This window comes from Vombatus ursinus, unplaced genomic scaffold, assembly GCF_900497805.2.
Source record: "Vombatus ursinus unplaced genomic scaffold, bare-nosed wombat genome assembly UNPS02014893.1, whole genome shotgun sequence".
In the NCBI taxonomy this organism is placed as follows: Eukaryota; Metazoa; Chordata; class Mammalia; order Diprotodontia; family Vombatidae; genus Vombatus; species Vombatus ursinus.
Window position 1 is genome coordinate 4,743,172 of NW_020954671.1, and position 23,901 is coordinate 4,767,072.

Below are 23,901 nucleotides of genomic sequence, written 5' to 3' on the forward strand. Positions count from 1 at the left end.
CTCTCTCTCTCTCTCTCTCTCTCTCTCTCTCTCTCTCTCTATTTTTCTCTCTCTCCCTCTTTCTCTCTTAGGCTTCATTCCTATGTCACCAACTGCCTGTCAGACAACATGAACTGTGTATCCCATAAGCAGCTCAAACTTAGCATGTCTAAAACAACTTATTATCTTTCCCTTCAAATCTACCTCTCTTCAGAACTTGTCTATTTCTATTCGGATTATCAGCCACCACCCTTCTTGCCACCCCAGCCCATCACCTCAGAGGCATCATTGACTCCTCAGTTTCCCTCACACCTCATGCCCAATTGTTTGCCAAGTCATATTGACTCTGCCTGCTTTTCTTTGACATTCACTTACTCTCTCCTTACACATAGCCACCCCTCTAGTTCAGGCTCTCATTATTTCTCATCATTCTCTTCCCTCTGCAGTACATTCTCTATACCTGTCAAAAAGATATTCCTAAAGCACTCTTCTGCTCAAAAAGTTTCAGCAGCTGTCTAGTGATCTGAGATCAAATACTAAATCATCTGTTTGAAATTTAGAGGCTTTCACAGTCTAGCTCCAGGTTACCTCTCCAGAGGTCAACATTACACATTATTCCCTTTCATGTGCTCTACAGTATAGAGTAGTTACCTTCTTGCCTTCCATCCTGCCACAGCATCCTATGGACCATATCCTGGGAGACTTAACCCATTTTACTTTGAAACTACCTATTTTGGGTCCCATGCTGTCCTCAATGGTAAGTACGTGTGTGTAAACTGATATGGCTAGATATCAGAACATCCAGCCAACCCTGGTCATACTTGACTTTCCATATTCTACCCCAACCAACTTCAGACCTTCAACCTTGTTGCCAAATGAGGAAAAACTTCCCTCTCCCCTTCTCCCACCCCAGCTTTTCACGTGTACTTCTGGGAACTATAATCATCAGGCATGGGTTGCTACTGGAAAGAGCATGTTAATCCACTACTCTTTGGGCTCTACCCACCATCCCTGTGACTTCCCATGCCAAAACATCCTCCCTGGCCACCACTCCCTTATATTACTGTATCCTCCCATTTAGAAGGTAAGTTTTTTGAGGGGAGGGATGGGTCTCACTTTTGTACTTGTCTCTCTGGTGCTTAGCATAATACTTGGCACATAATGTGTTAATAAATGCTATTCAGTAGTTCATTTCCACCAGAGTGGCCTACTTGCTGCTGTTCCTCATGACTGATTTTCCACCTTCTGCCTTTGTATCATTCCTAGACTGCATGTCCTTCTCATCGCCACTTCTTAGAAATGATAGTTTTCTTCAAAGCTTAGCTCCAACACCATCTCCTATAAAAGGCCTTTCCTAATTCTTCTCCTTACTCAATTATCTTGTATTCACTTTGTGTATGTTTTGCATTTACTTATATGTGTATATCCCATTCCCCCCAAAAGAAAATAAATTTGTGGAGGGTAAGGAATCTTATTTTTATCTTTGTATTTCCCTTCATTTGCCATAGTGACTAGAATTAATAAATGCTTCTTAATTGATTGGTTGATAGTTGATGCTCAATAAATACTTGATGAATTAATTAATGAAGTTTAGTTTGACATGAAAAATAATTTGAGAGACTATCGACACTGATAAGATTACAAATCCATTTGCTTATTTGCAATTGAGTAGTTAATGACTTAGAAGAGCACTTGAATTTTTTCAGTGATGATGATAAATGCACAACCAGTAACAGTTCTGTTTTAATTCATCCGAACTTATCATCTTGAAGAGAAGATATCACTTTTTAAATATATTCATTTAGGAATCTCCAGAGATTGAGAATGCAAAAGACTTGTTTGGTGGAAGACTTACCTCTGACATGATCGCAGAGAGGCAAGGACATTCGAGTTTCACCCAAACGCAGGAATTAAATTGGACCGCCTCTAGTATCAGGTTTGGTCATTTTAAAATATTCTTTTGTGTATAGTATACATCCTAAATTATAAAGTATTATGGTATTATTCATTAAAAACATATGCTTTGGTTAGATTTTTCCACTCAGACGCTGATTCAGATATGGCCAAAAGAAAAATAACTCACTTTCCCTAATACTGTTTCAAAATCTAATCGTCTGTCATGTGGGGTGCACCTGAGATTGTTAACAGCAGTGCTACCTTTCTTCTTCCAAATGCACGAATTACATTTAATTGACAACTGTCTTTCTTCAGAATGCCATTCAAATTTTAAAGTTTATCCTTTGTCCAAAGAATGGGAAGAAGAAAAGAGATTGAACTCTATGAGGGGTATCCTTTTCAGAAATTCCTTTCTTTATTGGCTTAAGAGGGCTTTTAAGAGAGAAACTTAAGGTTAAGCAGAGCACTAATAATCAGGGACTTGAGGGTCATTACAAACTGAAGTGCCTTCACCAAGTGCAATGCAAAACTTTATACATGCTATGGGTTGGAGAACATGTATAGTTCCATTTCCACAGGACTAATCTTTCCTTCAGCTTCTCCATCTCCAGCCTCTTCAGTATACCACATTAGCAGTTTGCTTTATATCCAGCTTTTATAGGTGGATATATTCTTGTAAAAAATAAACCAACCATTTAGCTTTTGTTTCTGTACTTTTATGAGAATTACTTTATGTGTGCATTTTATGAGTCATTGGTTTTTCTCATAATAGAATTGGCCACCTCTAGGGGGCAGTTACTTTACATCAGAGACTGAATAAGATCTGAGCCTCATAGACAGCAAGGCCCTCAGGGCAATTCCTCCAAATTTATAATGTGTTATTTAATCTTAATACTGAAAGGTATTTTTTCATATTATAATACTTTTAAAATGGAAAACAGAACTCTATTATTTTACATGCAGGTGGTTTTTAAGATGTTAATTTATATTTTAAGATTGAAATATGAAGTAATGCTGCTCAATTTTTTATTTTAAGAAGATCACAAGGACTTTTATAAGTCCGTTAAAGAAAAGGAGATTGGAAAATACAAAAGCCCTATGTTAATCCTGAGTTGAAGGAGGCAATGTGATATGATACCATGAATATTGGATTTGGAGTCATGCGCCTGAAGTTGAAATGCCATTTCTGACATTGGAGGCAGTCACTTAACCTCTATGAAACTCAGTTTTTTCATCTGTAAAATGAGAGAATTGGAGTAAATTACTCCTAAGGTCCCTTAGTCCCTTCTAGCTCTGAATCTCGGATCCTATGATTGTGAATTTAAAAATGAAACAAGAGAATTCTGAGAAAAGATGACATTCATTAAGTAAATTTAAAAATATGGACAAAATAGTCTATCCAGATAACAAGTCTTACCTACATACTGATGATAACAAAACCAGGTCCTCCCCCATTGTAGGACACTGAGTGGAACAAATGGAACAAGAAAAGCCGTACAGTTGGTATCACCTGAGCCCTACGCCCATGAAAGTGGTTCCAGGTTTAAGTTTAAAGTAGCCTTAGAAACAATGGTCCCTGATGTCACTTGCTACCTGTACCGTCTTCTGCATTAGTCTGTCAACTTCTGAAAAGAGAGTGAGTCCCAGCACAATCGGCATGGAAATAGCTTGAAACCTGGACTATGTAACAGAGGTCTCACTAGCAGAAATCAAGCTAGTTACAACTCCCATTAGTCTTGAGGAGCCTCGCACACATGCCCTGTGCACCATGAATTATCTAGCACAACTTTGTATGTTCATCTTTATTTATACACATTTGTGTCAAAAAATATAATAGCCATGAGTATAATTGGACTCGTAAATTCTACATGTATGCTAAAAAAAATTATTTTATATTAACTCTTTGATGAGAGAAAGATTATTGGGTAGACTTAAATGAAGAATTAATCCTCCTATATTTGTTAGCCTTGATAAAACACTAACTGTAATTCTTTTTCAAAATACAGAACTGTGGATCTAGTTCCAGTTGATCAATTTAGAAATGTATGCAATGTGAATTTGCAGAACAATAATCTAACCTCATTTAGTGGCTTAATCTATCTGCCTAATGTGAAGGTGAGTTCATAAATCTTTTACATTTTTTACAATGTGTTACTTTGGCATAAAAAACTTCCTAAAACTTTTTTGACATAAAATTATTCTTATAACTCAGTAATGATGAATAAATATAGCTCTCTGTCAATTATCTAAACAGTTTCTGTCAATTATTATCTAAAATCAATTCCCAATCTTCTGTGAGTGCATGATCTGTTTCAAAGCTTCCAGCCTTCAGCAGTGGAATAGTTGTTCAGTCATTTCAGTTGTGTCCTACTCTTCGTGACCTCATTTTGATTTTCTAGGCAAAAATACTGGAGAGCTTTGCCATTTCCTTCTCTAGCTCATTTTACAGATGAGGAACTGAGGCAAACAAGGTTAAGTAACTTGCCCAGGGTCACACAACTAGTGAGTGTCTAAGGCCAGATTTGAACTCCAGAAGATGAGTCTTCCTGACTCCAGACCCAGTGCTCTATCTACTGCTCCACCCAGTGAAATAGTGGACAGTATTAATTTGTTCTCACATCTTCTGTTGACCTCTTCTGTGTGTGCCAAATAGCCCAGCAAGAGACTCCACATTTATTAGGTAAGTCTCTTAATCTCATTGAGCCTCAATCTATAAAGTGAAATTTATGCTGCCTGCTTCACAGTTGTTTCAAGGATCAAAGGAGGTGATATATGTAAAGCATTTTTGTGACGGTAAAGCACTATGTAACGCAAGTTTTCATTAATATAAGGAACATGATTCGGTTGAAAGAATGCTGGACTTAGGATCAAAAGACCTTGGTGCAAGGCCCAATTCTTCCATTTCCTGATGTGGTCAAGATAAACTCTGTAAGTCTCAGTTTATCTGTAAAAGAGGAATACTTATATTACCAGTATCACAGAATTTTTGTGAGGAAAGCACTTTACAAACAGTAATGCACATATAAATGTGAGCTATTGCTGCTGCTATTATTATTTTCATTGAAGTTAGATGAAGTCAAGATTCCCAGAACAGAGAGCTGTCTCCTTTCTTCCTTCCCTGGTCTAGCTATGCCCAAAGATCTTTTAAACCTGGAAAAATTGTAATAACAGATTAGGAGTTTAGTCTTTTCTGCATTAATCAGAGGAATGATTCCATCTATTCCTAACATAAAAAAGTTAGGGGACAGGAAGGGAAGTTGAGTAGCGTTCCAGCATCTTACAAGTTGCTTACTTCATTATTTTGTTTGAAATATTGTGAATTTTAAGAACATCAGATACACTTATAGTCAAATATAAGTACAAAAATACACTCAAAATATAATATGTAGGATTTGGGAATTATCTCCAATTTTAGATTTCCAGAAAAAGGGTCTAAAACCTGCCCTTCACAAGGCTACTTGGAGCTCCCCAAGGCATACCACTGCAGCCCTTTGTTGAGATAAATATGTTAATGAGATTGACAGAAGTTCTTTAAGAGAAAAAAAAATTATATAGCTGTAGTACAAATATTGAATTTTAGTAAAAGGAATCAGTCAATATTAAAAGCAATAGAAAAAAAAAGAAAACCCTCTTAATTTGACTGACTAATGGGCAATACAGTTGCCATTATAAAGATAGCCAGAGTGTCATGGTTTTGGTATTAGCAAGCCACAAAATATAATAAAGGACCTTCTATGTTTATGTTTTATTTCTGTAATTTATAAACAAAATCCTTTCTTTTGATAGTGGAAGGTTCTTATAACAGGTTTAAACTGCTTTTGATTCACAAAGTTGAATATCTGCATCTTCCAAATTTCATTTTTTTAGTTTATATTGATGATCTAAGATTAGCAGAATGCCCATAGAGATGAAAGGTTAAGATATTTAATCTATACCTTATAGCTATGATTTCAGAATTCTATGGAGTGACTGGTGTATTAGAATTCATCATGTGTCGATGTGTAAAAATTGGCATAAACACAAATACTAATATTTTAAAAGATTGTCACATTTCACAATGATAACCCTTGCCACTTTTTACATTTGCTGGTAAGCAAGCTATTTTCAGACTTTAAAAAAGCATGTGGTTATGTTTGTAATATTTTACTTATATGCTATGCTTTGTGTAGGTATTGTGTCTCAACTATAATCACATAGAATCAATAATACCCAGAGTAAAGCCACAGACTCACTTAAGCAATAGGCAGCTTCTCTATCAGAAGGTAACCTCAAGTGGCTATGGACAGCAAGGAGCACCAAAAGGAAACAGGTGCTGTATGAGCCTGGGTTTTTTTTTAATATTAATACTTATTAGATAAAGAAATTATTAGAAAAAAGTAATGTAGCAATAACACGTAATACTGTTGCTGAAAATTCATAAGTTTTTAAAGTAATGTCATTGCTTCAAATTTATATCAATCAAGAAGTGCATTGAGTGCTCTCTGCATAGAGAGGATTCCAAGAAGTATAGTAAAATATCCATTGGTGGTTCAGATTCCTATTAATCTAGAATTGCATTTTTCTATACCATTTCATTCGTTAATAACTTTTCATTCTTCTTAAGCAAAACTACAGAAATCAACCCTTCAATAGTGAGTCCTAAGTTACAGAATTATAGAATCTCAGAGTTGGAAGGGACCTCAGAAAGCACCCAGTGTGGGCCATACCTCAGTCAGTCGCCTATATGACATCCTTGACAAGTGGTTATGCAGCCTCCACTTGAAGACTTCCAGTGATTTAGAACTCATTAACTCTTGAAGCAACCCATTACGCTTTTAGACAGTTCTATTTGTTAAGAAGTGTTCTCTCATGTCGTCTGAAATCTGCTTCCCTATAACTTTTAGGCACTGTTTACTGACTTCTACTCTCTTGGCTCTGGAGCCAAGCAAAGCAGTTCTAATCCCTTGTCTGTAAAGTAGCTCATCATTTATTTGAAGCCTTCTGAGGCTTTTTCATCCTACCAGATTAAGTAGGGTTAAAGTAACCCCATTACTTTAACCAGTCTTTGCATATCACAATTTTAGATTTCTTGATCATCCTTATTAACCCCCTCTATAAATGTTACAGAATATTTAGTCCTTCCTAAAAATGTGCCACCTAGAAATGTGCCACGCAGTATTTGAGATATAGTCTAATCAAGAAAGAGTACAGCAAAGCAGTTGATTCTCTCATTCTGGACAACCTCTTTTAGTGCAGCCCAAGAACTCATTAACTTTTTTGGCTGCCTCATGAAACTCATATTGAGCTTACAATCTACTAAAACCTCAGGTCCTTTGCACATAAAACCTTTGGCTAAACACGTATTCCCTCTTCCTGATGTTTCTAACCCAAATATAAGACTTTACCTTCTATGTTTGTCATTTAAATTTCAGCTCATTAGATTCAACCCATTGCTGCAGATCTTTGAGATTTTTCATTACCTAACATGTACTTATTTTGCAAATGATTACTAACACTTCCCTATTTAATAGAGATATACTCCATCAATTCTTTCTTCTTACTAGTGCTTGCATAGTATCACTCAGCAATTTTCTTTTGCTAATTTGGATTAAAGGTTATCCCCAGTTTATTGATGATTCATGCAAAGGAACTTTTGCTATAGTTTCAATTTTCAGATAAAACTATTCTCCGATGTTCTTGCTAGAGCCACTGGGGCCTCATTCATTTCCCTTCCTTGTTCTCATTGTTACAGATCTATCGAGATGCTAAAGTCTGTTTCAGCCCCCTCTCCCAGCTTCCAGTACACACATACATGCACATACACACACATGCACGCACACACACACACACACATGCACATGCAAATGCATATGCACATGCACAGATATACACCCACACACATCATCCTTCTCCTTAGGGCTTAGGAGCTTACATTCAATAAGACTGAAGCTCAAGACTAAAGGGCCCAAAGTTGTTAGCAATATCATTGTACCTACATTCTTGATTAAATGGACACTTATGAATTGACCTAGTAATTTACCCATAATTTGTCATGCTGTTTCTGTGGAAAAATAGTTGAATTCCAAACATGTGACTCAGTCTTTTGATATATAATCTATTTGTAAGTTGACAACTACCTGTATTTTTTTTAACAGATGTCCAGGTCATTTGCTTTGAAAATATAGTTTTGTTTTTTGTTTTTTGTTTTTGCTTTTTTTGGTGAGGCAATTGGGGTTAAGTGACTTGCCCAGGGTCACACAGCTAGTAAGTGTCAAGTGTCTGAGGCTGGATTTGAACTCAGGAGAAATACAGTTTTAAAACCATTATACTCTTAGTGTCCTTGTTCATGTTGAATTTGAAAATAGCTATTATGTCAATAATTTAAGAATCATAGTCTATCAGCTAATATTTATTGAGTATTTTTGTATGAGAGGCACTCTGCTGGTGTGATATATATGGAATCTGCCTTCCTCATAAATTTTGGTAATATAACATGTGTTTATAAAATCTAAGGAGGAAATTAATATGTGATAAAATGTCTTGACCTTAGGCATACAGGGGTTATTGGTTTCAACTCTTCTTTAGGGTTCACTAAGTTTTATAGAATTTCTTCTATTTTGGTTGTTTATTGTATTAATCTGTCAGGATAGAAGGAACATAATACTTTATGCGAGTTTTCTTCCTCTTTCCCATTCAGAATGACCCATTTGAGAAAGAAACTTCAAATTTCCATGCAATTGGCCCAGGATTTCTGAGGGGAAATTGCCTCATATATTTCTGGAAAACAGTATGGATTTGATTGAGTACTATCATAGATTTTTACAAATTTAAGATCCAGAGTATATTTTACTGGCACATAGCAAATTTGAAAGACTGCAAGTAGAAACCCCCACCCCCACCCCCACCCCAGAGATTGGGTCTGCCTATTTCACCCAGACTGGAAGTTCAGGGACTACTTACTGGTCCAGTCTCAATATTGATTGATATGGGAACTTTAACCTGTTCTTTTCCAACATGGGCCACTTCCTCCCTCTGTAGGCAACCTGCTGGTTTCTGGCTCCTGAGGGCTCACCCTATTGATGCCCAACTTATGCAGACACCCAGTTGACATGGTCCACTGCAACTTAGAACCCTCAAATTCAAGATCCCAGCCTCAGTCCCCTCTGTTAGCTGGGGTTTCAGGCATCTGCCACCAAACTCAGCCATAAGTAGATTTTTTTTTTTTACTCTGGCACCATTAACAAATTTATTCTTATCTTAAAAACCATTTAAATGTGTGTATATATGTTTAAATTATGATATATTCTGCATAATAATCTTTCACAGTTCAAAATCCTTGAGGAATATTTGTGTTTCTGTATGCTCATATTAAACATAGTTCTAATTTGAGTGTTGGTTGTCAAAAGTTATACTTGACATATGGGTTAAGTGTTGTATATTAAACTATAAGTATATATGTATACTTGATATACAATTTTTCAGATAAGGATAGATTTATTCATGATGCTAAAGTAAAAATTCTACTTTCAGTCATTAGAAATTATTAAGTACCAATATAATCATTGTTATAACAATATTTTGTATATAATAGGTTTTTGTAAAAATTGTACATGTAGGTATGAATATACATATATATGGAATAGAATGGAAAATCATTTACTAAATTATTTTATATGTCAAAATATACATCTATATATCACTGTTTCTATATTTCTAATACCAATATGTCAATAATTTCTATATATGTCTATTTCTACCTATAGCTCCCAGAATACAAATAGAAAAGGTATACAGCCCCTACTCTCAAAGAGTTCACATACTGATTGAGGAGAAAACACATATAGAAGAGTTCAACTGCAAGGCAGATATTTTAAAAAAAAAAACAAACCCAGTGATCCTTAAGGTACAGCAGCAGAGATAAGTCAAAGTCCAGGGCCTTTAGGATGCACTGTTGGGAAGGAGAGATCCTGGGTGGGATACAAGTGAGCAGGTTTTAGGTGAGGCCATTGGAGGAAGGAGTCCTTTTGTGATTCTGGTACCAGGGCCCTGTGGCGGTATCTGTGGGCAGGTAAGGTTTGTGTTGTGGAGAGAGGAGTATTGGAGAATATCTATTAGAGCTGATCCTATGGTAGTACTGGGTGGGCTCCTTTGAATCCAGATAGATGGATACTTACACATAGTCTTATTTGGTTTGTACTTTTAATTTCTTTGGTTTGGGGAACTCTCAATGAAGAAACTTCCTGTTATAAAGGATAAGGGCAACTGTTTTGCAAATGAAAGTCTTAGAGAATTGCAGTAGGCACTGAGAGTTGAAGTAGCTTAGCAGTCACAAAGCTTAGTAAGCATCTGAGGTGGGATCCAAACACATATCTTCCTGACTTGGGAGCTTACTGTCTCACCACTAAAGCATGCTGTTATCTATAGCTACATATTAAAAGAGGGAGTCACTTCTGAATTGATTTTTTAAAATCCGTTTACATAAAGCATATGTAGGAAGTTGGTCTGTTTATGAGACGTTATGTCTGAAATTATGGCCCAGGCTCATACTTATATCTGTTTTTCAGGGATCCAAGTCTTTCTGAGAATTTGCCTCCAATAATGCAGAGTTTAGAAGTTCTTCATCTGGGCTACAATGGAATTTGTAACTTAATCCAATTGCAGCTTAACAGACTAAGAAATTTAAAATTCCTTTTTCTCCAGGGTAAGTAACAGCACTGATCATGCGAAACATTTTATTAGCAAATTAATCTGATTTGATATTCTTAGTTGATATTCCTAACGTAGAAATGATTTATGTCTTAATCCTCCTCCCATGTTATTTTGATCTCCTTTTCCAAGTCTTTAAAATTTTGAAAAATTTTTGTCCCTATAGCTGAAGATTATGAGTAGTTAATATGACAGCAACTATTAAAAACCATGTTCTTGAATTTTTATGGATCAGTGTTATGGTCTGGGTAATTGTGGGCAGCAGTTTTGTCTGTGATGATGATACAGTTCCAGCAACAGTTTATTAGCTGAATTCTCAAGGATATTTTGAGGTCTGTTTTTATAGACAGGGATTTGTCATCTGTCTGTCAGTCCATGAAAGATAGCAAGCTTCTGGTAGTCATGACTTGATGAACATGCAGTAGGTGCTAGATTTTTACAGGCTTCAGTGATGTGACATAGAGTTTCTACTATTTCCTTTCATATTTATATTTACCACTTATGTCCAAGCTTCTCAAGGATAACCATTTTGTGATTTCTATAGCCTGCTTCTGCATTACCATCACAAACGTTTCTCTTTTCACCAGAAAATCTGAATGATTCGGTTACTTGGGGGACACCTCTTTGTCATTATGTTGTTGACTGAGTTTATGCATACATTACCCACAGAGGGTTCTTTAATTCCATTCTTGGATCTTAATGGTTTCATAGGCTCCATTTGGAGATAAACTATTTTTTGTTACATTTGACAAATCCCATAGTGTATACCTATCACCAGCCTGTTGTTAGTGATGTCTGCTTGTCCCAACAATATTTTGGGGGGGTTTTTGTCACGTTTATTATGTGCCCTAAGAATATCTGTCAATATTCCTTCTCCCTTTTAGTAATTATTAGTTATTAGTATTATTAGTTATTAGAATTGATCTTTCCAGAGCTGCTTTAAGATGATAGCTCCTACGTTTCATTGATATTGTGCAAGTTTTTTGTTAGGATATTTTCCTAATCTGTTATGATCAATTTTAGAGTTCCCAAAGTGTACATTAAGACTAAGTTTGTGAAGATATTAATTGTTTTATATGGGTTCTTCCCATTTAGCTTTGGTTTCAGGGTGACTCTGGCACATATTCAGCCAGAGGTATCATAGCTCTAACTTTTGTGTTTGACCTTGAAACTAAGGTATTTATAAGTATTGTCATGACCATTGGTTCAATTTGACATCCAGATTCAAGCTTAGAGTCTTCAGCCTGTTTCCTTCAGTCTGTTTCCTGACATATATTGAATTTCACACTTATTCAGTCCAAATGACATTTTTATTTTATTAGAGAAAGATTCCAAAAGGCAAACTATTTAGTGAGTTATGTTAGGTTTTTTTTATGTCATCTGTGCACATCAAGTAATTAATAAGATGTTCTGACTTGATTCTCTTTTTAATTTGGAGGCCATATTTAGTTCTCTTTAAGAAAGGTGATAATGAATCTAAGACTAGACAGAACTAGAATAGGTTTAATCTATTGCCTTGGAAGATGCCGCATTTTACATCCATTGTTCCCAAGATTATGTTGATGCTATATTTTAAATAGGGAACAGTTTTCTGTTTTGGTATCAAATATTGTCATATTTTTACTATTTTATATATCTTCAGTATGTGAACAAAACAAGTGTGAAACTGAGTCAACGGCTCTAGAATAATCAATAAATGTAAATGGTATAATTCTTATAGCACTTTCAAGTGGTTTGTTTAATAGTCACCAAACAAGAATCACTTGTCTTTGCACCCTTGGTATTTCTTGGAACACTCTTTGCTCCTCAGGTAATATTTTCTTTTTCTTGTAAGTTTTACATGTAACTTTTAGTGAAACAAGCTGTGAACACTTTGTATAAAATACACAAACACCTATTTGGCCTATATTTTGAAGGGTTGCCCATTTTCTCATCTTTGTTATTAAATATCCAATGGCTTTTGTTAAGAAAAACTGTATCAGGCTTTCATCTGAAGAAGTCATAAAGTACTTTGTTAGTAATTCATGTGTCAACCTGACACATTTGAGCCAATAATTACGTATTTTATCTGGACCCATCAGTTTCCATCTATGCTGAAAAGCTAGTGTTTCAGACTTCTCAATTAAAGCATAATTCTCCTGTTATTTATTATATTATCAAAAAGGTTTTGCTTGTTTCTCACTTGATCCAACTTGTATTTTTATTGTGTGGGACTTCTTGTGATCCAAAATTTTCTGTATCTTCATTCTCCAGGGGATCTCTTTCACCTCTGATTCCTTTGCTTCTCAAGCCTCTATAGTAAAGTTTTTGATTGATGCTGAATTGTTTATCTTGTTCTTTGCACTGCTTTGATTTCTTTTGTCATTGCCCTAACCTTTTGACTTTTGATTTCAATTACTGATTAAAAGAATCTAGAATTTCTGATTTCTTTTTGGATTCCATTTTATATGTTTTGTTTTTATTGCTGATGATGTTGTCTTTACTTGGGCAATATGGTCAGATTTTCCACTGTTCATGACAGTTCAATATTTATGTAATCTTCCAGTGTCTTTCTATATCTTTTCAATGGCTCTCTCAAGTGTTTCTGCCATATTGATATTTGATGACTGTCCTTAGAGGGTATTCTTTGATAGTTCCCCCTTTCTTCTTATGTTTCTTCCCATAGTGATAACCAGTTAAATATGTTGTTATCTGCAAGTCTTGAAATGTTCTTACAATTTTTCTGAAAAAAAAAACTGTGAGGAATGTGTTTCTTAATCCTATTGGTAACAAATGCCAACTTTTATAAATAATTCTCTGTTTTTGTAAAAATCAATCTGCCAGTTAGTTGACAAATTCAGATTTTTTTTCAGAACTCCAGTTTAAATATTCCCATCTCAAAATCATTTGAGATATCATTGCTGGTTTTATTCTTTCTTCCATTATTAGATACAATTTCTGAAGTTTTCATTAAGTGACTCTTTCAGGACACTTGGGTTCTTTAACTTGTCCCTCTTCATATTTCAATAGCTCCTCAATTTTATCACTAATTTCCTCTAATTTAGGGAATTAATTTTTTGTTATGATTGCCCTGCACTTGTCAGCAATACATTATTATGTGATTTAGAGCAGAGAGTTGTTGTTGAGTTGATCAATAGTATCTGACTCTTCGTGACCCTGTGAACCATAGCGCATCAATACTAACCATGGGGTTTTTTTGGCAAAGATACTGGAGCAGTTTGCCATTTTCTTCTCCCATGGATTAAGGCAGACAGGTTAAGTGACTTGCCCAGGGTATACCCATATCTGAAGCCAGATTCCTAACTTCAGGCCCAGCTCTCTATCCACTGAGCCACCAACTGCCTCTAAAGTAGTAAGTTTCAAAGGTAGGATTTGAACCCGGGTCCTCTTTGACTCTAGAGTCAATGCTTGCTCTTTCCACCATACCATGATATCTGAGCAGAGTAAAGTTATATGAAGCCCTGGCTTGTAACTGGGGAAATGTTTACGTTTTTGTTATGATATAGTACTGTTTCAAAATGAAAGTAAGTATTCTTGTCTTCATTCTATTTCATGTGCAACCCAGATTGCATGCTTACATGATCAGCATCATCTGAACCACAGCATTTCTAGTGGGAGGAGAGGGGAACAGAGGAAGAAAGAAGCAAAAATTTGGGAAGGATGGCAATGGATATTGATGATTTGTTCCTAAGTATCCTGCCTTCTTGTAGTACCAAAACATGAAGTCCACTTATGTTGCTTTCTTGCCAGTGACTTCATTCCATGAGGGACAATCACTCTTGTTGTCCAGCATAACTGCTTACTGAGAGCGTGTTGAGATAACAGTCTGATTTTGATAATGTGCCCTTAGATAGGCATAATTTTCAGAAATCATTGCCCTTGGATGGATATGGACCAGGATGTGTCAAAATGTGTTTTTAGGCAAGAATAGCATGATCTTTGCCCAAGGAACGAATTGACTTCTGTCATATTACTTCATCCAACCAGATATTGTTGCATCTAATTTTCCATGATAGATGTAGAAAGATCACTACAATGCTTTAGTTTTCTGTGAAAACTATGGATAAAGAGGTGATCCTGGAGATAGGAAGACCTGAGTTCAAATCTATCCTCAGGCACTTATTAGCTCTGTGACCATGAGCAAGTCACTTAAGCTTTGTCTGCCTCGGTTCCCTCATCCATAAAATGAGGATAATAATAGTATATACCCCCAAGGTTTGTTGTAAGGATCAGATTAGATACTTGTAAGTGTCTGAGGTGGGATATGAAATCTGATCTTCCTGATGCAAGGTCCAGTACTCTATTCATTGCACCACACTGTTACTTTACTCTCCAAGTTTTGTAATCTCAGCATTATCCTTGACCACTTACTCTTTTTTCTCTCCTCACATATCCAGTCAGTTACCAAATCTCACCATTTCTACCTCCATGTCTCTTGTAACCATTCCTCTCCATTCATACGAGTACCATATTAGTTCTCCTAGATTATTACAACAACCAACTATTCATTAGCCTATCTACCTTAAATCTCTCTCCACATCAATCCATCCTCTACATAGCTGCCAAAGTAATTTTCCATAAATACACATCTGATTATGTGACTCTCCTACTCTGAACTCAAATGCCTTCTTATTATCTCTAGGATAATATATATATATATATATAAACCCCTCTGTTTAATTTTCAGATGTCTTCACAACTTTGTCCCAACCTATCTTTTCAGCCTAATTGGGCATTACACTCCCTCCTACACTTTGTAATCTAGCCAAACTCTCTTTTCTATTCCTAACAAGCAGCCCTCCATCTCTCATCACTGTGCCTTTGCACTGGTGGTCCCATGTGCCTGTGATGAAGCCCTTCCTTACTGGAGCCTCAGAGTGCCCCCCTTTCTTCAAACTCAATAGTTCCCTATCACAATCATATGCCACACTTGTTCAGCCATTCCTCAATTGATGGGCATCCCCAATTTCCAATTCTTTGACACCACAAAGAGAGCTGCCATAAAAATTTTCAAAAATTTTCATATAGTTCTCATTTAGTCCTTCATGTAGATTCCCCACTTCATGCATCCCAACATATGTTGTTCAGTAAAGTTTAGTTTTCTTCCTAGTGTTCATTTGATATTAGCTAGAACTTCTTAATCTTTTTGTTGTCATTGTTGTTATATATGTGTCATGATCCCTTTGGCAGTCTTGTGAAACCTATGAACCCCTTCTCAAAATAATGTTTTTAAATGCATAAAATAAGATATATAGAATTACAATGCAAACCAAGTTTATAGATAGTTATTGAAATGTTTTTTTAAAAAAAAGTTCTTAAAAAAAAACAAGTTCCTGAACCCTAGGTTAAGAATCCCTCATTATAAGTACCATATATCTAGATGACAAAGAGTGTCATGAAATAATTGTCCTTATTACTTTTTAAGTCATGAGATGAAATCTTCTGGGTTTTTTTTTCAGTTGAATGTAATCTTCTTAAGGGCAGATACTGTTTTAAATTTTGTCTTTATCCTCAATACATTGCACAAAGTAGGTACTTAATGCTTTTTTAATTGTTTTGTGTTGCATTTATAGTTATAATATTGATTTTATTATGGTTTATTTCATTATACATTAAAGTATCATTGCACAGGTATCATTCAATTTTAGTAAACACTTAAATTACCTTCCATTCTTTCTCTTTTTGACCATATGACTGAGACTTACTCTGTAAGATTGTTGGCAAATAAGTTTTAAAACTAGTAATTTTTATGATGATAATGTCTGCTGGCAAATATCCTAGACTGTTTTTCTCTCTTTTTTGTGGACATACTCACTTTCTGATTTATGTTTGCTTTCTCTGTTGGCTTAGGCTCTAATTTTGATTTTTCAGAAGCATGCCAGTGCAGTAAACAAAGAGAGATGAGAGCAATTTGAGAAATTCCACAGATACTTTATTCCTATTTGATCTTATTTCAGGCAATGAAATCAGTCAAATTGAAGGACTTGACAATTTGCCAGCCCTTCAAGAATTGGTATTGGACCATAACCGTATCAGAGCAATTAGTGACAGTGCTTTTGTTAAGCCCAGCGCTCTTGTGGCACTTCATTTAGAAGAAAACAGACTACGAGAACTGACCAATTTACAACCTTTGGTAAAATTAGAAAAACTATTCCTAGGATATAACAAAATTCAGGTAACCAGATATTTTCTTTTAAGTCTTAACCACATGACATAAACTCCCATTGTAGAGGAATTTTCCTTTATAGGAATCTCCTATAGGAACTTTGTAACTTTACCCATGTTTAATTTTTTACCTATAGAGTGTATACATTTTATTCCATATAGATACTCTGTGATGCATGTGCTTCAATAATATAATGAATCTGTGATTGCATCCATGTGGGTATACTCTCTACAGTGATACAGACTGAAATCCATCTGTACCTTCCCATACTGTCTTTTAAACCTTCCCTCTGGAGGCCCACATGACTTGTCTCTCTCCTTTGACATTGCATGGATACCTGTGAAGCATGTGGACTATTGCCAAATGACCCACCTATCCTCCTTTGGTTTCTGGTTATATGTTTCTGGCAATAAAATCAGTCAGATTGAATGATAAAATTAAGAAATGTAGGGGAAAATAAACTTTTCTTAGTTCCAAGAATTATCCCAGGGTTGCATTGATAACTACTTTCCCTTACATTTATCACTTCTGCCCATGCTCCAACTAGCTTACACAGAAGTATTTTACTTGGCAAACTTCTGGAACTAACATCTATAGTTTAGGTAATTTTATTCTTGGATAATGCATAAACCTAGTCCAAAAACAAAAAGGAGTGTGCATGGGAAGAGTTTTCTTCTCTCCCAAACTGGTCAGTGAATTCATTTGTGTAGTGAAAATAACACTTAACTAGGAGCCAGGAAACCTGTGTAACCTTAAGTAAGTCACATAACCTTTCCATGCCTCAATTTCCCTATTGTAAATGAGAACCTAAGGATAGATGATTTCAAAATTCCTGTCTAGCTATATCCTGCACTGTTAAAACCATGTTACATAGCTCTATGACACTTCTTCACATTGCTGTATCTGTTTCAAGTTTTCTAAACTAAGGCTATAATTAGTTATTTTTTATTGTTTTATATTTGAAAATGTTGGAACTAGACAATCATTTGTTGTTATTGTTGTTTAAATAGGATATGGCAGAATTGGAAAAGCTTGAGATTATTTCTTCCATCAGAGAACTTACAGTATATGGCAATCCAGTAAGTATGTTCTTTTTTCTTTTTTGACATTGTTAATTACATCCAGTCCACAGCATCTTTAAAAGTCTAGAATTAATTTCAGGAACAGCAGGAAGGGCCTCTTTGACTTTCCCAAAATACCTCCCCAGCTATTGGAGGATGCCAGAAAGGACTTTAACAGAGCTTTTCATTCCACAATTAGAGACAATTTTAAAAGTTCATACCCCTTGGACTTAAGTTCATAGTGAGGTATAAATAACAGAAAAAATTATTCATGGGGGAATCAGAGGAATGGAAGTAGAAATAAACGTACTAAATACCTGAAACAAATGTAAAACAGATTTTTCTGGGATTCGAGGGATAGGACACTCTTTCCCACTAAGGGGCCCCTTATGGTTACCCTCACATGCAAACCAAGTTCAGTCCTAGGAGAGAACCTTCAAGACTGGAAATCTCCATCTCAGGGATTGCTATTCTGTCACCTATGCTCAAGGAAAGAAACAAAAAACAGAAGAGGCAGCTAAAAGTTTCAGGTTTATATACAGCAGCACCAGTGCTCTTTGCCATGTGCCAGTAATCTCTACAGCTGTTGCAGAATAGAAGAAATCCCACCTCCCTCCCCCCCCCGAGGGAGTTCAAGGTAGAACTGTCAGAATCCTAAGCCAAATGTCCAGGAGATAGGAGAAAACACTAGGAAAGAAAGCTGTCTCTCTGTTTAGAGACTGTCTAGGTGGCTCCTCCTGGATCAGTAGCCAGTTCTCTTTGACAGAGCCCCCTTTCCCTGCTGCCATCATAGGGAGCAAGAGATTGTTGTGCCATCCTAATCCCCTTCCCCATTAAACATGTGTCTCCAGAAATGGCCAGGAAGTACTCGGCTCATCACTAATCCATACGTTTGATCGGGTGTGTTCTATCACGGTTACACAAGCAAAGGAGAAAGGGATGCTGTAAAGGTTAGGAAGGGTATAGACAGGTGAGGCTGACACACCAAAGGTAACTTTACCAATGGTCAAACTATTGTTAAGAATAATCCAGATTTACATTTCAGTTCATTAGGCAACTTATTCCTTTTCTAATTTGCTGAAGGGTAACTAGGTCCTAGTGGATCAAATACTGGACTTGGTATCATAAAGAACTGAGTTTGAATCCTACTTCAGACACTTTACTAGCTATGTGACTATGACCACATCATTTAACCTCTCTTAGTCTGAGTATCCTTATCTATAAAATGGTGTACTCGATCCACTGCATGACCTAGCTGCTATTATTATTGAGAAATACCCTGGCATATATGGTCAGTAGGGCATTTGGAGTCAAAAGGAACTAACGTCATGCCTCAGTCACTTACTAACTTTGTAATTCTGAACAGGTCATTGAATCTCGTTGTACCTCAGTTTCCTCATCTGCAAAAGGAGGAGGTTGAACTTGAGGGACCCCTCCCCCTACCAAGATCCCTTCTAGCTCTAAATCTATGATGTAAGCCATACAAAAATGCAGATTTTCCTCTCCATTTACTTTGACAAATTAATTGGAACTAGGATCTTCTGCCTGTTATCCTCCCTTCCAGAAGGTGATCTAATTGAACAGTAAATCTTACCAATTCCCAAGGGAATGTATTTTTTGCTGAAAAGATTTTAGAACATATGAAATATTTAAATCTAAATATTTTAAGGTACTACTCTTGCCATTAATATCTTGTAACCAAATCGGAACAGTTATATGTCAGTCTTTGTTTTTTAAGCAGGTGGAATTTTCTCAGTGACAGGTATGATTTCACTTAAGAATCCTGTCCTTGGGGGCAGCTTGGTGGCTCAGGGGATAGAGCACCGGCTCTGAATTCAGGAGGACCTGAGTTCAAATCCGGCCTCAGACACATAACACTTACTAGCCGTGTGACCCCGGGCAAGTCACTTAACCCCATTGCCTAGCCAAAGAAAAAACAAAACAAAAAGCAAAGAATCTTGTCCTTGTCTCTATGAGATTTCTACTCGGGTCTCATTACTATATACATTACTACTGTGTGTAGATTGATATTCATAGTGCTGTTTGAAGTTCTGCTGCAAGAATAATACATATATATGTATATGTTTGTCATATTAGACACATATATGTGTACATATATATTAGATTTAAATTGCTAATCTCCACAACACCTGTAAATATCAATGATTTGGAAAGAAGCTATACATTTTGCTATCATTTATTAGGTTTGGATAGGCGAGACCCTCCATACTGATTATTTCCTCCTAAGCACTGTATTTATAATTCTAATAGTTGCCACCAGACAAATGATGGTACGTATTGTGACTTTGTCTAATTCCGGTGGTAATGTTATTTCTAAGTATAGAAAAGTGAGAGGAAACAAAAATATAGACTTCTTAATGGGAAAAGACTCATTAAAAATAACTAATAAATATTGATTACTCACTAATTATTAGTGTTTATATTAATGCATATAGAGTAATTTGTACATTTTAAATCGGTATTCTTAGTAGACTTTCAGTTGTTATCCATCATTGTTTTAATCTTTTACCTCTCAAGGCTAAGCAGAACTTACATGACTCTTTTTTTAATTTCATTTTAGTTTTCAATTAACAAGCATGTATCTTCTCTTCATCTTTCCCCAGTGTAAAATAAAAATGAAATCCTTGTAACAAATATGTATAGTCAGACAAAACAAATTCCCACCTTGTCATTGTCCAAAAATCTATGTCTCATTTTGCATCTTGAATCCATTACCTCTATATGACTGACTTTTGAGTCCACGATCTTTTAGCTATACTTCATCCTACAATGTTTCAGGGTTTAGGGCAGCGCTGTGATAAAAGGCCTGTAAAGGCGATCTGTTAGTTGCTTGTCTTTATCAAGAACAGATTTGATTTGCCTTCTTACATCTTTTAATTAACTCTAGAGTAACTCTCTGGAAATTTTCTTCTGCCCAGAAGCTTCTGCCCTGCTTTCCCCTCCTAAAGATAGAAAACAAAGAGGCCAAAAAGACCCTCACAAAATCATGTATAATAATTTGTTTCCCCATGACTGTCTTTTTTTTTCCTTTCAGGAAAAAGTTACTCTGTCAAATATCCTTTTTAAAATGACCAAAAATACACAAATGGCTGTCCCACTACTTCCACCACCATTACTGGCACCTGTGCTGCAAGTGTTAATGGGAGATATCCATCTGTGTGTGTGTGTGTGTGTTTTAAGGGGGGCGGGGGGAAAGGTGAGAACCAGGGTGGGAGACAGATTATAAGAATCTATGGATTTCAGAAGAACAAAAGAAAAGCAAGAATAACTCAGGGGAAGCGACCGTGAGATCCAAAGGTCTCTTATCTACATGAAAAAAAAAGAAACTGTCCAAAAACTTCTTTCATGACAATGCCTGATTTTTTTTCACTTCACCTTCAACACTGTCTGCAATTGTACCCATTATAGTGATTTATGTTTTAAAAAATTAATATTGTTAAAAATGCAAATATTTCAGGGTAGCTGGGTAGCAAAGTGGATAGAGCACCAGCCCTGGAGTCAGCAGGACCTGAGTTCAAATCTAGCAAGTACTGGGAAGTATACTGTATGACCCTAGGCAAGTCACTTAACCCTGATTGCCTCCACAAATTAAAAAAAAAATTTCAAGTATTTCTGAGAAGTTCTGAGAAGATCGTCACTTGAATTACTTCAGCCACATTGCTTGTAACAATTAATTAAAATCCTTTTCACTGAAGGAAAAGGACTTTGCGTTAGAGAGGGGGTGTAGGAAAATTTTGAAACAGGAAATCCCTTCTAGAGATAAAGAGCAAGTCTGAGTAGTGTGCAGTGGAAGCACTTAGGAGATCATGAGAACACTGACCATGGGAGAGGGGTGTAGAAAGGACTGTGGCTGAATGCCAAACACAAATTTCCTATGCTTGCAAACCACAAATGCAAGAAATAGTAAGAGAATTCATCTTGCTTTTCTCCTCTTCCTTCCTTCACCACATGGTCCACTGCTCCCAAGACTTAAAACTCAGGCTAGTATTGTTAATAGGAAAGAACAGAATATTATTGTGGACTAGCCAGGGCATCGAGTCTCCATTGGGAAAACACTCTGCTTTCTGAACAAGCTATTTTTCAAATGAACTTTTGAAACACAACCTGCTTACAACTTAACCACCAGACGGTGGAATTCACTAAGTCAAGACAAGTCAACAACCATTTTAGTGCTTACTATGTGCCTAGAATTGTGCTGAGCTCTGGGGATGCAAAAATATCCCATCCCTCAAGAAGTTCTTATTCTCTACAGGGAGGAAACATGCAAACAACTACATACAAACAAGATGTAAACAGGGAAAACTAGAAGCAATCACATGCCCTAGCATTGTAGGAGTAATGCAAGGCTGGAAACTTGGCAAGGCACAATCAGCAGTTGGATGAAAGAGCTTGAGTGAAGAGGATAGTATCAAATTAAACTGGTTCACCAAGGAGTCAGAATAGGGCATTGAGTAAAGTGTAGCCAGGACAAGACCAGTGGCCTGGGAAACAACTGAGAGATTAGAGGTCACAGTGAGGACTGAGAACTGGGTTACAGATTGTAAGGCAGAGGGAAAGAGAGAATGATAATATATGATCAGAAAAAAAATGATTTCAGAATTTATAAACATGGAACTAAAACACTTGTAGGTAATGGCAAAATAATGGGCATGACCATCTCTATGTGTGGCTGAGGCAGAATAGAGGAATAAGTGATGGGAAATGAGGAAATGGGAAGTTGGGGGTTTGAAGGAGTCCCAGAATATATGTTGAAATTCCCCAGTATTAAGGTAGGATTTGAGACTGAGAGAAAGATGATGAGTCTGGTACTAAATTCATTAAGGAAGGGAGAAGAATCCTGTATGTATATCAGCAAGGTTAGTGAGTGATAGTGGTAGAAGGACTGCAGGTGGCAGTGGGGCATACGGGTATTCAGACTCCTCCACCATGACCATTGTGGGTATGAGTGAAAGTACAGCAAGTACTAGAAAGTGTGGCCAGGGATGCAGTGTCACCATAAGGGAGCCGGGTCTTATTCAGTGAGCCAATAAGCACTTATTAAGTGTCTGCTGTGTGCCAGGACCTGGCACTGTGCTAAGTGCTAAGGATACACAGAAAGGCAAAAGATAGCCTCTGCTCTCAAGGAGCGCACAATCTAATGGGAGAGACAATATGCAAACAACTATGTACAGTCAAGCTGTGTCGAGGATAAACAGGAGGTAACCAACGGAGGGAAGCCGCAAAAATTAAGAGGGATTGATAAAGGTTTCCTATAGAAAGTGGGATTTTAGCTGGGACTTGAAGGAAGACACGGAATTGAGGAGGAAAAACATTCCAGGTAACTAGTAAATGTCCAGAGCCGAGAAATGGAGTGCCTTATGTAAAGGACAGAAAGGAGGTTGGTCTCACTGGATCAAAGAGCATATGGGAGAAAATAAGGTATAAGAAGACTAGAAAAGTAAGATTGGTAGGATTAGGTTTGAAGGGCTTTTATTGTCAAACAAAGGATTTTTTATTTGATCTTGGAGGTGATAGGGAGCCACTGGAGTTTATTGAGTATGTGAAGGGGCAGGGGCGTGTGCCACGGTCATATTTGTGCTTTAGGGAGATCGTGTTGGCTGAATGGATATGAACTTGGAGTGGGGAGACTTGTAATGGGGAAACCAACCAATAAGCTATTATAGTGGCCCTGGCCTGAGGAGATGAATGATGTGTGCCCAACAGCTGAGTCAGTGTCATAGGAGAGAAGGATGCTTATTCGAGAGATGTTGCAAAGGTGAACTCTATAGGCTGTGGCAATAAATTGGATATGGGGGAGCAGGAGTGAGAGTTAGTGAGGAGTCCAGGATGACACACCTAGGTTGCAGGACTGGGGGACTGGAAGGATTACCTTGATGGTAATAGGGAAGTTAGAAGGAGGAGATTGTTTGAGGGGAAAGATAATGAATTCAGTTTTGGACATGTTGAGCTTAAAATGTCTATAGGACATCCAGTTTGAAATGTTTAATAGGCAGTTGAAGATATGAGATATTGGAGATCAGAAAGGTTAAGGCTGGATAAGTAGAATTGTGAGTCATCTGTATAGGAATAATTGAGTCCATGGGAACTAACGAG

The 23,901-nt window shown here is 36.6% G+C and overlaps 1 protein-coding gene across 1 annotated transcript in view; it reads left to right on the top strand.

Annotated features, from left to right (window-relative positions):
- LRRC9 (leucine rich repeat containing 9) overlaps positions 1–23,901 on the top strand; it is a 128,341-nt gene that overhangs the window by 88,267 nt on the left and 16,173 nt on the right. The window contains exons 23-28 of the mRNA XM_027842920.1: positions 1,785–1,915; positions 3,882–3,990; positions 6,045–6,184; positions 10,419–10,555; positions 16,518–16,735; positions 17,737–17,805. Coding sequence (XP_027698721.1) covers positions 1,785–1,915; positions 3,882–3,990; positions 6,045–6,184; positions 10,419–10,555; positions 16,518–16,735; positions 17,737–17,805 — 804 coding nt within the window. The remainder of the gene's footprint in view (positions 1–1,784; positions 1,916–3,881; positions 3,991–6,044; positions 6,185–10,418; positions 10,556–16,517; positions 16,736–17,736; positions 17,806–23,901) is intronic.